Source organism: Microplitis demolitor, chromosome 9 (assembly GCF_026212275.2).
Source record: "Microplitis demolitor isolate Queensland-Clemson2020A chromosome 9, iyMicDemo2.1a, whole genome shotgun sequence".
Classification (NCBI taxonomy): domain Eukaryota; kingdom Metazoa; phylum Arthropoda; class Insecta; order Hymenoptera; family Braconidae; genus Microplitis; species Microplitis demolitor.
The window spans coordinates 18,656,415-18,673,306 of NC_068553.1; the positions used below are offsets into that span (position 1 = coordinate 18,656,415).

At 32.7% G+C, this 16,892-nt stretch overlaps 4 protein-coding genes across 10 annotated transcripts in view; 1 reads left to right on the forward strand and 3 right to left on the reverse strand.

Moving 5' to 3' along the window:
* The window catches only part of LOC103575603 (calcitonin gene-related peptide type 1 receptor), a 108,134-nt gene that overhangs the window by 55,793 nt on the left and 35,449 nt on the right, over nt 1–16,892 (forward strand). The gene's annotated exons all lie outside the window — the stretch shown is intronic.
* LOC106693988 (uncharacterized) lies at nt 669–5,088 on the reverse strand. 4 transcript variants are annotated; one of them, XM_014443712.2, is made up of 2 exons: nt 4,795–5,088; nt 669–4,687 (listed from the first exon to the last, which is right to left on the reverse strand). In XM_014443712.2, exon 2 carries the CDS (start codon nt 4,653–4,655, stop codon nt 996–998), a length of 3,660 nt encoding a protein of 1,219 aa, XP_014299198.1. In that variant the 5' UTR covers nt 4,656–4,687; nt 4,795–5,088; the 3' UTR covers nt 669–995. The 4 variants fall into 4 exon arrangements, with proteins under 4 accessions (XP_014299198.1, XP_014299197.1, XP_014299195.1 ...); XM_014443711.2 differs by having other exon boundaries at nt 669–4,683; nt 4,791–5,088; XM_014443709.2 differs by having other exon boundaries at nt 670–4,687; nt 4,791–5,088.
* LOC103575600 (uncharacterized) lies at nt 5,719–9,894 on the reverse strand. Its single transcript, XM_053742029.1, has 2 exons — nt 9,526–9,894; nt 5,719–9,462 (listed from the first exon to the last, which is right to left on the reverse strand). The coding sequence occupies exon 2, from the start codon at nt 9,428–9,430 to the stop codon at nt 5,858–5,860; it is 3,573 nt and encodes a 1,190-aa protein (XP_053598004.1). The 5' UTR covers nt 9,431–9,462; nt 9,526–9,894; the 3' UTR covers nt 5,719–5,857.
* LOC103575599 (uncharacterized) lies at nt 10,194–16,548 on the reverse strand. The gene is made up of 16 exons (XM_008555446.3): nt 16,275–16,548; nt 15,919–16,207; nt 15,661–15,846; nt 15,389–15,591; nt 15,123–15,279; nt 14,731–15,051; nt 14,477–14,621; nt 14,249–14,398; nt 12,879–13,047; nt 12,512–12,800; nt 11,911–12,096; nt 11,631–11,833; nt 11,396–11,552; nt 10,768–11,088; nt 10,560–10,704; nt 10,194–10,490 (listed from the first exon to the last, which is right to left on the reverse strand). Exons 1-16 carry the CDS (start codon nt 16,500–16,502, stop codon nt 10,334–10,336), a joined length of 3,306 nt encoding a protein of 1,101 aa, XP_008553668.2. The 5' UTR covers nt 16,503–16,548; the 3' UTR covers nt 10,194–10,333.

Below are 16,892 nucleotides of genomic sequence, written 5' to 3' on the forward strand. Positions count from 1 at the left end.
ATGGCAATATTTTCCGAGCGATCTTATATATCGTCAGATATTTTTCAGCTGGTGTTGATCCTTTCAGTTGTTGGATCCCCGATAAATATGGCGATAATTCCATTACCGTCGCCATTGTTCCCGAATTTTGAATAGACGTAAAAAATTTATTTACACTTTTTTATCAATTCAAAATTTTGATTGTAACAAATTTCAGTAAAATTTTCGATACTAGTTTTGAATGGAATAGTAGAGATTAAGTACAAAGTCAAAGTAAACAATGAATATTTTAATTTACTTCCATTCATTTAAATAGGAATTTGTAATAAGGTCATATTTTTATAATAATATTATGACTTGGATACCTACTAACATACAAATGATTAATTAGTAAAATTATCAATCATTTTTACAGATAATCATACTTGGGATTATTTTTGTTTACTATCAGTTTTGTCGAAGGTTGTCAATTCTGTTAATTATGAATATTCTGATAACGAGGCTATTCAGTTAAATATCTGACACAGATTCTCACTTACATCAAATTTTTTTCAAAACAAACATCAATTGTTTTTTTAGGTTAAGGTAACCTAAGAATAACCTAGAATCACATCTTTTTCCAAAACTCACAAAAATTAATTTTTGAAAAAGAGTAAAAATTTACTATGCATGCAATTACTAGTTAATAATTACATCGGGATAGATAAATTAATAGGCAAGTTAACGAAATGAAAAATTGTTGCAAAAAAAATTCAAAACGACATTTTTTATTATTACAAATTTTTGATGTATAAAACATGAGAATTATTGACAATTTTAATTAACATCTTAAAGAAAAATATAACTGAGTACATGCATTCTTCAGTTAAACAATGATTAAGCTAAAAAAGCATAAAAAAAAAAATAATAATAATAGAGAATATTTTAACGAATTATTTTTGATTTTTATGCTACGCGTGTTTAAAAACTTAACGATACAAAGATAACCTGAGTATCGTTAATTATAAAATTCAATGTCATGAAACATATTTACATTGCTTACTTTTTTTAATGAGTGTTTGTAATAAATCGTGAAATTGGGACATGATTAGATGGTTGATATTTATATTATGAGGAGAAGCGACTTTAGTGAGTTGATCGTTTTTTACTTGAATCCGAAAGTAGACAAGATGAAACGCAAGAACACTAGCGTAATAATTTTCCAAAGCGTCGAGACTCATGACGACTTCTAGTTGATAGCCGGGATCGCCGATGACAGAATCGATGATTTCGTAAAGATATTTAGCGACAGTTTCGATAAAGTCTATATCGACAGATTTGACAAATGCAGGCAAGAGTCTGTTGATGTTCGTAACTAATTCCTTGGGAGAGACCTTGTCGTTGACAATTGAAGCGACGGTAAACGAAGAGTAGAATTCAGGATCCTGATGAACTCTCAAATTCGAACCAAATGCCGCCATTATCGCAGTAAAAGCTAACTTAGGTTTTATAGGATTGTTGGGTAGAGAACGTACTATATTATTGATCAATTCATGTACGAAATAATTTGCTGGATAGAATGACGGTTCAGTAGGATGAGGAACATCCCAATTTTCGTTAACAATTTTGATGAATATATTTCCAAAACGGTTCAATCTGTCTTCTAATTTATCTCGCGCTGTCAGAATGTAATTAATCAGATAACTATGGCCTGCAGACAGCACTGTTTTTGGTAGTGACAAATCAAGAACATACTTTTCAATTATTCCATTGTGTAATTCGTCGGAAAATAGAACTAATATGTTTTTGTCAATATTGAGTAGCTTTGTAATATAGAACCAAACGACATCTGGCTGCAAGCCGTTTTCCTCATCGCCGAGTCTACGAAAGAGGTTAAATAATTTGCAGACATATTCCGCAATTAACTCATTAGAGATGGCATCAAATTTCATAAGAAATTTGAAAGTATATTTATCACTTGGTTTAAGACCATCGATGCATTCATTGATCAATTTCCAGTTTTGGTCATTAGGAAATGATTCAAAAAGTTTAACCACATTTTTAAACACTAAAGCCCGAGTCTTTAGATCTGTTTCGTATTTCCACAAAGTCGTCAGAATGAAGTGTAAACCTTGGGCATCCACGATCATACAAAGCAGCCGAATTCCAAGTGTTCGTATAAACACCAATTTACTCATCGGCGATGGACCCAACAGATCCATTGCAAACAAAATAACTTCTTCAACCCTGGTTCGTCGACTGACATTAATAAGACATCTGATAGCCAAGTCTTCACATTTACCGATACCGTATTTGAGTATCAAATCTAATGATCCCGGGGGATTAGCGAGACTCAGGGCTATCGGAACACAATTATCTAATTTCAAGCCAAGCTGCCCTTTTTTTTTATCAGGAGTTTTCGTAACAGTGGTCCTATTAAAAGTTGCTATGATGCGCTCAAGTTCTGGTCCTTCGAGCAGATACGCCAGAGTAATCAGATCCCGACCATTTTGATGCCATTTAATGTTTCTTAGTAGCCTTTCAACAAACTTCATCGGCACATCCTGACACCACCGGCTCATCCTGAGAAATTTTTTAGCTAAGGGATCTCTTTCAGAACAACTTTTGCAATTACTACAAAATTTATGAATTTTTTTGACACATTCCTTCAAAATCTTCTCCCAACTATGATCAAAACACTGCGGATCAGTCTTCAGCATTCTCCAAGTATGCTTCGATTTCAAATCATCGATTACAATTTGTGGCAGTTTTTCGGTTTTCCTTACACGTTCACTTACCAACGCATTATAAACCTTCTCATCCAAGTTTTTTACCATGACTTTGAGAATTCTTGTGAATGCTCTACTTCCAATGTGACCATCAATGAATGACTGCACATTTTGCACCAATTCTGGATATTCCTCCATACGAATAACTCTAACATCAGATTTTGCTTCAGTAACCGCATCATTAAAGTTTTTAATCGATGATATTAAATCGATTAGTGGATTAGCGATTTCTTTTATGTCGACAGAATTAGTTTCCAATACATTAGAGATAAAGTGATCTAGGCAGATTCTATCGTATCTAAGATTGTCTTTGAAAATTCGCCAATCAGTAAACCTTTGGCTCAGATACAATTTCGTAAGTAACTTCATCTTATCAGTGTTTTCATTAATATTTGAACCCAAATCGTAACGAATTGCAGCGATAATCAAACCCGGTGATATCTTCTCGTGCAACACTGCGTGCTTTTCATCCGTTGAAATGATTAAGTCAATCAACGCTTCCCAATGCTGCCCTGCTAAAGTATCTAATGGATATCTTCTTAATATATATTCGAAAATATCCAATAATAACGCTAAAGGTTCATTTTTGTGCTTTGCCGATATGTATTTGATGACTCTCAGAAATGAATCATTGTCGGCATTAATGTGGCATGTAAAGATTAATTGTTTGATTAACTCCTGTCGTAGCGTTGAACTCCATGTGTGTTTAATAATGAATTCCAAGCGCTTTATCGACTCATCACAGGGCAAGTAGCAAATCCACGGCGTATCGGAAAATAGAAAACTCCTATCTTCCATTGTCTGAAATTTTTCTGCCACGAACTTGGTCCGATCTTCGCATGAAAGCAGCAAAAGAGTTGGATGTGTAATTTTGTCAGAGCAATCTAAAAATTTAACTCCGTAAACTTCTTCAAATGTAGAAATCATTAGAGGCAATTTGTCATCTTCTGGAAAAAATTCGAGGTACCGAAGTAATTCATCGAATTCAAATGAATCTAGTTCGGGCGGGAACTGATGCTTGAAGATGGCCTTGAACTGAAGGTCAGTGAGGTTTTTATGCACGACTTTCAGATCTAACATTGGTAGAAATAATCGTGGATTCCTCATTAGAGAATTGGGGAATTTTTTGAAAAATAAATCAGTGCAAGTGCGGCTTAACTTTATATTGAAGTTGTTGTTGTGCATTTCGATGAGTTCTATGAAAGTTTCAGGATATTTTTTGATTAATCTAGGAAGAAAAGACGCATGAGACTGTAAATTGACGGGTCGTATATTTCGTTCAAATTCGTCATCACTTTTTTTGCTAAGTTTCAGATAATTAACAACAAGTTCTGGATACTTGTCGAAGAAAATTCGTACTAATCTATTATTAAGCCGTACTTTATGCTCTGTGATGCAATTCCAGATAAATGATTGACTGCAAGCCATCAACAGTGGGTGAGCTTGCTTCTCTCCGTACATCAAAGTCACCGCAGTGTAAAATTCTTCAGCGATAGCAGGTTTCGCGGTTAAATTATTAGCCAACGCTTTGATAATTTTTAGTCGACTCTGCAGAGACACGACCGGAAAAATCTCTGCCTGGTAGTACTGAACTCTACAATTTTCATGGCTGCCATTGAAAAACCACTTGGCTCTAAGCGCCCGATCAACCACTACAGAGTCATCGGATTTCAAAGCCTCGCAAATTCCCTCAAATTGTCCTGATAATCGCGCAACCTCCACTTGTACTAAAGGCTTCAAAGCCTTCGGTAATTCTGACGAATTAACAGCCGATTGCATCGAATCATTTTGATTTTCTGATTTACTTATTCTTTTCGCGATGATGTTTAATGTATGAAACTTATCACTCGGTGTACTTCCTGCAACTTGCTGAATCGCACTCAAATATGGTGATGGTTCTTCTGCCATCACTGCAACTTCACAGAGTCAAAAAATTCTAGCTTCAAAAAAAAATCAAAAATCATTCTAAACCAACAATTACAAAATAATTAAAATGTCTCACGAATAATTAACACTTTTAATGTAATTAATAACTTCAATTACCTACTGAATGATCAATTTCATTTTACTTTCGTTTTATCTTAAGAAAGTCCGAAAAATATTCAATTGCAACAATTATCAATTGCTAATTACACTTTTTTTAATCACTAGTAAAATATAACCGCAAATACTTTATTTTTTATTTACAATTATGTTCTATTAAATAAATGTCTGATTTATATACCGACTCGTAACTCAACACGTGCTCATACTAACATATAAAATGAACACGTGCTAAATATATAGCGATCGCGTCTTTCATCGATACGTGCTGCCTCTAAATATCAACAAACTAAATGATAATCTCTAATACATCGTTTACTGCCAAATAATTATATTTCGATTTATTTACTTAAGTACTATTATAAATCTATAAATTTTAATCCCTACTTCATAGAAATTCTTTATACCAAAATTTATAGCAAGCAAAACAAATGTTAATTTAAATTTATTTCTAGTCAACTTTAAAATCTTGTATAGATGAAAAACAATTTTTTATAAATATCACAGACAATGAAAATTTAAAAATAATTACAATAAATTTTATTACTTAAAGCCATTTATTTTTTTGAAAAAGTAAAAGCTTACGTAAAAAATATAATTTCTTGTTCTTTTATATTTTTTATATCTATATCTTTTAGAATTCACTATCTAATCATAATGTTACAAAGTTACTAAATATTTGAAAAACTCCACCATTTATTAGTTCCGAGAATAAAAAATAATTATAAATGGCTTGTATTTTTTAAAACTTTTTTTTATAATAATATTCAAAAATTGATGAAATATCTTAATTAAATACCGTCATGTAGTAAAAATCGAATAAAAAATTAATCATAATTACTTGAAATATTTTTCGGTGACTGTAAAAAATGAGAGTTATGACAAAAATACTATAACTTATATTTATTATTGAACACAAGGAAAACACATTAATTGAATTTATATAATATCAGCTTTTTTTTTATTTATAAGTATAATATTCAGAATTACATACAAAAACGCATTTTGCATAAGAAAAAGAATGATTTATAAAAATATGTTTATTAATATATAGACGTTTTTTTTTCTTACAAAAGCTGGTGCATTATAATGTAGGCTGTTGATACTACCGTGGGATTGCGATGCGTTTTGAGAGTATTAATAATTTTTGAAAACTGGGAGCTATTGTGAAAATCAAATCGCAGCGACAAAAATTGGGCGGCAAGAATCGTAGCTGGATCGTTATTCAATTCAATCAAACCCTCGATTACACCCAACAAATTATTAGTAGTGTTCTCATCGAAGTATAACTTGAGATAATCGGATAAGCACGAAGCGATGAATGAAATTAATTCCGCGGAAAATATTTTTAATAATGAGGGCAATAATTCGTTCACTTTACAGGCAACTTCTTTTGGCGAAAATTTATTTTTTGACAGTAGCGAAGCAAAAGAAATGTTCAAATAGAAATAGGGTTCTTGCTGAGGTTTTAAAGTGGAAGTAAATGACTCGAAAGCAACTTCGATTAATCGTACTAGACTTGGCTCGTGTGATCGATCAGCATGATTAATTAAATTTTCAGTTAAATTTTTCACAAAATAATTTGCAGGATAGAATGACGGTTCAGTAGGATGAGGATTATCCCAATTTTCACTAACAATCTTGACGAATATATTTTTGAAACGGTTCAATCTGTCTTCTAATTTATCTCGCGCTGTCAGAATGTAATCAATCAGATAACTATGGCCTGCATACAGTACTTTTTTTGGTAATGACAGATCAAGAACATACTTTTCAATTATTTCATTATGCAATTCATCGGAAAATAGAACTAATATATTATCTTTAATATTAAGTAGCTTTATAATATGAGACCAGACGACATCTGGCTCTAAACCGTTTTCCACATCGCCGAGTCTGCGAAAGAGGCTGAATAATTTATGGACATAAACCGCGATGTATTCATTAGGAATCGAATCAAATTTCTTAAGAGATTCAAAAGTATCTTTATCATCTGGCTTAAGACCATCGATACATTCGCTAATCATTCCCCAGGTCTCGTCATTGGGAATCGATTCAAAAACTTTGAACACATTTTGAAACACCAACGTACGAATCGTCTGATGCGTTTCGGATCTCCACAAATTCATCAGGATACCGCGTAATTGTTTGACATCCGCGACCGTGCAAAATAAGCGAATTCCGTGTTTTTTTATAGAAACCGGTCGGTCCATCAGCGTCGTCGCAAACGATATAACTTTAGGTAACGCCGTTCGTTGGCTTACATTTACAAGACAATTGACTGTTGTGTGAATATAATCACCTACGCAGAATTTAAGGATTAAATCTAAAGACACTGGCGGATTAACGACATTGAATGCCATCGGAATAGTAGACGACATCTGATAATCATTTTCAGCATCTTCTTCATCGGCATCTATTGTAGTTGACGGTGGTACAAAAGCTTCTGCGACCTGCGCAAATGCTGATCCTTCAAACAGTAGCCCCAGAATCATCAATCCTCTCTCTTGTTTATTCTCTGTTACTTCTTTTAAACATCCCTCAGCAAACTTTATTGGCAAATCTTGATACCAGCGACACAAATTAACAAATCTTCGGGCCCATGGATTGCTCATGTCATCCATACATTTCTTTAGGTACAATTCCCAATTCTTCACTATTTTTTCCGGATTATTTCTCAGTAACTGTATAACTTTTGGTGACCCCACATCAACGTCCTCTTCTTCTTGAGTAACCAACGTTTCATAAAGTTCTTTTTCCGCTTCTTTCAATGTTCTTTTGAGTATCTCAACATTTGATTTATTCACATCTTTATCATTAAAAATTTTCTCAAGGTAATTCAAAATCCACGGGTAATTTTTGATTGTCATAATTTCCAACGGTGACTTGGATTTTGAATTGCGTTTATTAAAATCCTCGAACGATACTATGATGCCTTTTACCAAACCAACTGTAAGATCTACTTTCTTATTATCAATTTTCGATGACAATACTCGCATAAATTCTTCAAGACACTTTCTATTGTAGGACAAGTTGTCAACCAAAATATTCCAACCACCATTCCACCGCTTCATAATGTAATCAGTAAGTATACTGATTTTATCAGTTATGGAATAATTATTCGCTAAATCGAAGCGAATCCTGGCTGTTATCAAGTCTATTGTAACATAAAAGTATGAGTCTATTCCATTTTTAACATACAAAAATTTTACTAAATTATAAATTACATCCCAATGTTCAAGCGTTAGGTCAAGAGTATTTAGGTCATATTCTTGCGATAACACCCGTAAAACATAGGGCAGTATAGAACCGCTCTCATTTTTATGTCTCGTCGAGATATACTTCAGCACTTCAAGTAACGCATTATTATCGGAATTAATAGCGCATGTGAAAATTAATTGCTTAAGTAGTGAGCTTCTATCATTGCCATTTGATGTTTTTTTTATTATATCTTTTAGGTACGGAATTGACTCTTCAGTCGCTAAATAACAAATCCACGATCTATCGGAATAGTAAATTTTATCAGTTGGTTCTTGCTGCATTTTTATCCTCGCTTGTTTAATACGTTCGTTCTGTGGAAGTAATCGCATTGCTGTGGGTGTAATTTTTTCAGTGCAGTCGAGAAAATTCACTTTGTATACGTCTTCAAAAACCGATACCATCAATGGTAATTTTTTATCTTCTGGTAGAAATCTCAAATACTTGAACAATTCATCGAATTGAAAAGATTCCAATGTGGGAGGAAATAATTTCTGAATAACACTTTCGAATTGGCTATCAGTGAGTTTTTTTGTAACTGTTTTTAGATCCAGAGTTGGCATAAATAATTTAGGATTTTTTATCAATGCATCGATGGAGTTTTTCAAAAATAACTCAGTACGAGTATGGCTCAGCCTTATGAAGTAACCGTGACGATGCATTTCAAAAAGCTCCACAAAAGTTTCTGGACATTTTTTAATTAATCGCGGGAGAAAATCTGATAGAGAATTTAAATCAACGAGTCGTAAATTTCGTTCGTATTGATCATCACTTTTTTTGCTCAATTTCAAATATTTAACTATGAGTCCTGGGTATTTATAGAATAAAATTCGTACTAATCTATTATTAAGCCGTACTTTATGCTTTGTGATGCAATTCCAGATAAATGATTCACTGCAAGCCATCAACAGTGGGTGAGCTTGTTTCTCTCCGTACATCAAAGTCACCGCAGTGTAAAATTCTTCAGCGATAGCAGGTTTCGCGGTTAAATTATTAGCCAACGCTTTGATAATTTTAAGTCGACTCTGCAGAGACACGACCGGAAAAATCTCTGCCTGGTAGTACTGAACTCTACAATTTTCATGGCTGCCATTGAAAAACCACTTGGCTCTAAGCGCCCGATCAACCACTACAGAGTCATCGGATTTCAAAGCCTCGCAAATTCCCTCAAATTGTCCTGATAATCGCGCAACCTCCACTTGTACTAAAGGCTTCAAAGCCTCTGGTATTTCCGACGAATTAACAGCCGATTGCATCGAATCATTTTTTGATTCAATTATTTTTCTCGCGATGCGGTACAGTGTCTCTAACTTATCACTCAGTTTACTTCCTGCGACTTTCTGAATCCCACTCAAACATGGCGATAGTTCCTCTGCCATCATATCGATTTATATCAGAAATTGCGACGCAAAATCTAAAAAATTTTACAATATTTTCAATTTAATCGTCTCTATATATTAACAAACTCCAAACTTACTTTTTATAACCTATTCCTCCAAGCAAATATACATATATGTATATATAACATAAGTTTAATAACTCAGATGTTTTCAATCTAAAAATACTCGGAATTTTTAAACCTTTACATACAACTTTTATCCATCAAATCACAAACTTTTCAAATTATCACAATCTTTCGAAATTAGTTTTACTATCTATTATAAAAGAAACTTTTGTATTAAAGTAAAATCGCGTACGAATATTCAAGGAAAATATTAGCAACTCTGTTCAGCTGCTTCGTACGTATCTCGTATGTTTTTAAATCTGCGCATGCGCAAGCTACATACATTCGCTAATACTTCAATAACTTTATACGTCGGAATCTAAATGTGTTTTCATAGACAGAGACATCACAACTACATATATATATATATATATATATATATATATATATATATATATATATATATATATACTACGTGCCATTTATGCGTACACGTTACACACATGGTATAAAAACATCACGTGTTCAATGCAAGTACAGATTCTTAGTCACCATGACCTCGACTCTCACAACATCGATATTTTTATTCTGATAAATAATAAATGAAGATAATAACATTATTAATGATAATTACTTATTTATCACTGTAATAAGTATCAATTAGTTTTATATCTTGGATAATTTTTTTTTCTATTCATAAATTTAAAATTTTCTACGATAAATTATAAGCAATCTCATTTATTTCTGATGAAAAAATATAAATACGCCCATTTCTTTTGAAAAGTTCTCATTTGTGTGGATCCTTTGGGAACTTTTGGACAGAGATTACAATAAACGTAACTTATAATTTATTTTTAACGAGTTTATATATTTGATGTAAAATACTTGACTCTTTAATAAGACTGGGATCTTTTGATATTTTCAGACAATGATACTCGGTTGAGTTGTCGATAGGTCGCCATTCGATAGGAATTTCCTCCGATTTTGAGTTTGGATTTCTGTAATATATAATTTTTTGAATATGACTTTTTGAAATTAAATTGATATGAAATTAAATAGATAGTTACCCAGTTTTGGCGAAGGTAGTCCAGAGATGTAGAAATCTTTGCTGGATACTGTACTCAGTTGAACCGGGAGCCAGCGGTTCCATTCCGAGTACTTTGAACATTTTTGGATAGAAAAAGTAAAATAGTTCTTCCCCATGCGAAGTTCCTGTAAGAAATATAATAATTATTGAAGGGGTTCTTTAATTTTGGAAAAGTTCCCACTCAATACCTTCGCAATCGACGCCGAATACTTTTTGCATTATGGAAGTTTCTTTGGAGTAGTAGTCAAATTTATAAACATAAGTCGGTATACCAGGAATCGAAGGTTGGATTTCGAGGATATGATGAATATTTATCAAAAATTGTGCCGCGCTCAGCAAATCTACATATTCTTTTACATTTTCAGAGCTTATTTTCTTATTACCCATGAAAAAGTTTTTAATATCACCCACTGATATATTTCGCTCATTCAAAAATTTTTTTGCATTTGGATGTAATAGTAATGCGTCTGCGTTAGCTTCTATTTGAGTATAATGATCATCTTTCAATTCTAAATAAATTTATAAGCATGATTAGTTAAATTTATACCCAGAAAAAAACAACATACTAAAATTAGCCAACGTCTAATAATTTTTGGATTCTTGAAAAATGATAAATTATGAAAAAAAAATTTTTTCAAAAAAATGCACCTATAGCTTTTTTAATTTTCTACATGTGCATTTTTTTCTTTTATTTTTTTTTTAAATTGAGACGTTGAAAAATAAATCCAAAAATTTTTTGACTGTCTGCTAATTGCAGGATCATGAAAAAATGGATTTTTTAGGTTCCTATTAATAATTTATGGAAATATTTTGAACCTGCGAGAAGGATAATTCCTTCGTGACTATTGTAACCAATAATAGTTGGAACTTTAATCCCAGATTTAACGGCTTCATTTAGCGGGACATTCAAAAACGGATTTTTTGATTTTGAATCCACTGATGGTAAAAATGGATTTGAAATTAAAAGACGATGCTATAAAATAAGTAAACCTACTAGTTAGATACTGCGTATAATTAGTTATCAAGGAGGAGAAAAATATAATATTTATACCTTCCAAGTTTGGAGTGAATGTAACGCTTTTACTAAACTAATTGCGTCAATGCTTTGTAAATACTCAATAAGTCTTTTGACATCAGTAACTTTGTTCCCAAGTTTGTCAGCTATTTTTTCTGCTTCTTCTTTCATGGAATGTGATGAGCTCGCCCATGGATTAGTCGCGACTCCACTTTGTAAAATCGCTTTATGGAATAGTCCTAAAAACCAAAAAGTAAAAGCTGCTTTTCACGATAATTAGATACATAACTTTAGGATATATCTATTTTATGTGAACCTTGAGTTAAGGGTGAAAGGGTCAAGTAATGAACTGCAGCACCACCAGCACTTTCACCAAAAATAGTAACATTATTTTGATCCCCACCAAATTTCGATATGTTTTGCTGAATCCATTTCAAAGCCATCACTTGATCTTTTAATCCCTGATTTCCGGGCGCTGATTCATCTTCCAAATTGAGAAAACCTACAACATTTCAATTTTTCAGCATTCCAAAATTTAACTTAGTGCAGTTTTCTAACAACAAGAAAACTCCGGTTTTAAAAATTTGATCTGATTATAGTCTAATGACAGTATTTTAGTCAGTCTCTGAATTTTTATTAAAATTCTAAGACATTTTTGATCTAAAAAACAGACTTAAAGTAATAGACCGAAAAAGGTGTGATTTTGATCTAGAGGTGGCCAAAACTAGACTAAAAATAAATGATAACGCGTCTAAACAATGAATAGTAGGCAAAAATCGATCAAGTTTCAGATGTTAATTGAATATAACTAAAAAGTAAAATAGTTTAGAATTAACTCAAATTTGAATTTCCTTTAAACAAGACCAAATTTTGAAACCCGACATAAACCAAAAAATATCTAACAGAGCATAATTTACCCAAAATACCCAGACGGTAGTTTATTGTAACCAACACAATATCTTTCTCAACAAGATAATCCGGACCATAAACGTCATCATTTCCGGAACCACCAACAAAGCCGCCTCCGTGAATCCAGACCATAACAGCTCGTGGTATCGCAGGATTTAATTCCCTTGTAAAGACATTTAAATAGAGGCAATCATCACTTCCTACTATTTGTTTCGTTCTCCAATCATATTGCGCACAGATACCACCATATTCTTTGGCATCTTTCACTCCAGACCACGGTTCCACTGGCTCTGGATCCTGTTACAATACAGTACACTAGTAATCAACAAAAATAAACTCAATTGAATAATATCATAGCGTCTAAATAAATCAAACCTTAAATCTCAAATCTCCAACTGGTGATTTAGCATACGGGATACCTCGGAACGCGTAAAATGGATTATTTCCAACGACATTTGTCTCGCGAATACCACACAGTTTACCTTGTTGCACTTGAACAATTGGATTGTTATCCATAATTATATAAACCGCAAACAACTTAACTCTACAGCTCACTTAGCTACACTAAAATGAACCGTTTTAATGCCGGATAGAAATTTGTGTCAACTGCAATCATCAAGTCGTAGAGAAGTAGTAGTAAACGCCCCTTCTCTTTTTAAATCCCACACATCTATATATGTACACACATGAGTTACATAACATTCTACTCGTTATTTTCTCCTCTTCTTTCTTACTGACTTATTTTATACATTAACTCGATTATTTAAATTTTAAAATACAGTAAATATGCGTAAATTTTTCTTATCAATTTTATTTAAATAACCCATTTATAAATATGCAATATATTTCATATTTTTTAAATTAATAATTAATGTTATTGAAAAAATTATCTACGATAAAATTAATGATGTAGGAAAAAAAATTTATTCATCGATTAGTAATCTAAGATATAGTCGATTAGTATCGACTGAAAAGAAAGACACTTTTTTATGGAGTTAATACGAACTAAAGTTATCAAAGTATATGATAAGATAACAACTAAAGCAATTTCATGCAATTTCACGGAAAAAGTCTTGTAATCATTTTAAATTATAAGACAGTATATTAAATTATACAGGTCGAAAAATTCCATTTGTTTCAAATCAAATAAAAATTTTGAGTTTTTTCTATTCTATTTTACTTTTTATTCGTTTTTAAGTAACATGGGAATTTTGATCATTTTTCCTGGACTATTCCTTATTTCGAGTTGTTTTCAATAACTTTTAGTCTGGTTTGGATCGACCCTAGATCAAAATTCAACTTTTTTCAAGTCCTATTAAATAGCAAACATCTTAAATTTCGAATAAGATCCATAAATTCAAATAAACTTATAGAGAAGATAACAAATACGAAACCTGGAATCTCAACTCCCCAATTGGCGGCTTAGCTCAAACCCATTTCCTTTGGCTATGGTCTACCTTCACAATAAGCTTATTAATTTTAAAATAATTCGCCAGCAAACCGTCACTCGATTCTACTACAAAGATCAACAGTATCGCGTAAATTACGGTACCAATTTTTGGCTCAGTTTTTACATTACTCTAGTGGAAAGGTTTTGCATTGATTTTATTATTTGGATTTTCTTAAAATTTTATTCTCTAATAGACAGAAGAAATGATTCATGTACAAAATTCGATCTTATTTTTGAAAATACTCAAGTGTTGACCCCTACATAAATTATGAAAAAAAACAATAAGATGAATTATTTTTTCGGGGAATTAGATATGCGATCTAATATATTTGATTCTTTGATCAAGCTGAGATCCGTTGAAATTTTGAGACACTTCCATTCAGTTGGGTTGTCAACAGGCGGCCATTCAATTGGAATCAATTCTGATGTTCCTCTATTCGGATTTCTGTAACAGAATTCGAGTATATAGAAAATAATTTAATATATATTTATAGCGTAGTAGACAAAATTACGAAATTAGTACCCAGTTTTGGCGAAATTAGTCCACAGTTCGAGGAATCTTTCTTGAATTATATATTCAATTGTATTAGAAGCTGGTGGTTTCAGCTCAAGTAATTTCAACATTTTCGGGTAGAAAATGAAAAATATATCCTCAGCATGACAAGTACCTAATTAAGTAAAAGATTTAGTTACACTGAAAAAGTATTCAAATTTCGCGCCCAAAAATGCGAACGACTATAATGCATTTCTCGCAATTTTATTATTGATGATCAATACCTTGTAAATCAGTAGCAAAAATTTTTTGCACTATTGAAGTTTCCTTCGAGTAGAAATCAAGTTTATATAAATATGTCGGTACGTCAGCTATCGAAGATTGAATTTCGAGTATGTTGTGGATGTTAATCAAAAAAAATCTAGCACTTAGCAAATCTACTAAGTCTTTAGCATTTTCACGATTAATAGCTTTGTCGCCGATGAAAAATTTCGTTACATCACTCGATGACACGTTTTTCTGTTTCAAAAATCGTTCTTCAGTTGGGTGGACCAATAACGTGTCTCGATTAGCGTCTATTTTTGAATACTCATCATCTTCTAGACCTGAACGACCAAATAATCTTTACATATCTGTATATATAATAAAATTCTCGTCAAAAATTTATGTAATATACCTGTGATAAAAATTATTCCTTCATCGCTGTTGTAGCCAATAATGTGAGGCACTTTGATTCCGGATTTGATCGCTTCGGTTAGCGGGATATTCAAAAATGGATTTTTGGCTTTCGAATCCACTGATGGCGTGAAAGGATTCACGGTTTCATAAAAATTCTACATAGAATAGAAAATATATGAGGAAAAACAGCAAAAGATTGTAGTAAAATTAGTTACTATTAATCAGAATTAAATGGCGCGAATTTAATTGCTAAATATTTTTTACCGTCCAAGTTTTAAGAGGATCTTCTGCTTCGGCTAACTTGAGTGCATCCACACTTTGTAAGAACTCAATAAGTTTCTTTGTGTCCGTAACTTTATTTCCCAATTTTTCTGATACTTTTTCGGCTGCCTCTTTCATAGAAGATGGCGCACTTGCCCACGTATTTGTTGCAACTCCACTTTGCAGAATAGCTTTTTGAAATAGTCCTACCGAAGCAACGTCAGAAATTATTATTAGCAGCAGGTACACAAAAAAAAAAGTACTTTATCTATAACCTTGAGCTAGAGGAGATAAAGTCAAATAATGAACTGAAGCACTTCCAGCGCTTTCTCCAAAAATAGTGACGCGATTCGGGTCCCCACCAAATTTATCAATGTTCTTCTGCACCCATTTCAAAGCCAAGACCTGGTCTTTCAATCCCTGGTTACCTGGCGCTGCTTCATCCTCCAAATTGAGGAAACCTTTAATTCGATTTTCTCATTGTTAAATCAAAAAGCTGCGTTTCAAAAAATAAATATACATCAGAAAATTACCTATCATCCCAAGACGGTAGTTTATCGTAACTACAACGACATCTTTTTCAACGAGATAATCCGGGCCATAAATGTCATCATTTCCAGAACCAAAGAAAAATGCGCCCCCGTGAATCCAAACCATAACAGCTCGAGGCTCGACAGGTTTCAAATCCGAGGTATAGACATTCAAAAAAAGACAGTCTTCATTTCCTAGTGTGCGTCTTGTGAAAAAATCTTTTTGCGCACATACATTACCAAATTTAGTGGCGTCTTTCAAACCAGACCATGGTTCTGCTGGTTCCGAGTCCTTTTGAATTAAATTTTCACTAATTCTTATCAATTAGAGTAAATTTAAAAAAAAAAGTATACAAAACCTTGAATCTCAACTTCCCAAGGGGTGGCTTCGCGTACGGAATACCTCGGAACGCATAATAGTAATTTTTTTTATCGATATTGCTCTCGCGAATTCCTTGCAATCGACCTTGTTCCACTTGTACAACCGGGTTATTTATTAGAGAATTAACAGGCACGTTGCCGCTTTGTACAATTTTAACAATGAAACAAAGCAGTGCTGCGTAATACATGGCTCGAAATTCTGCCATCCTTACGTACAATGTTTGACAATCTATGACTTTAAGCCCGCTTCGAATTCCGCCGCGAAGAATATACTAATTGCGATCGAGACTCTCATCGGTTATTATAGAAATCGCGATAATTAATTCTCCCTTCTCTATTTACACACATTTCAATTATTCATAGACAATAAATAATAAATAACAGATTTCCTTTACTTAATACTATCCGAAGTCTATTAAATGGACACGTTTCTGGCACGCAGTAGATGTTTACGCATAAAAACCTGGACAAAAAATAATCGACGCGTGTCTAGGAACATGATTCAGAATGACTATTAAAGCCAATAAAAACTGTGTCGCATAATTTAAATAATTTTTTATTGCGTGATAAAACATTCCATAAAAAATTGTTTATAA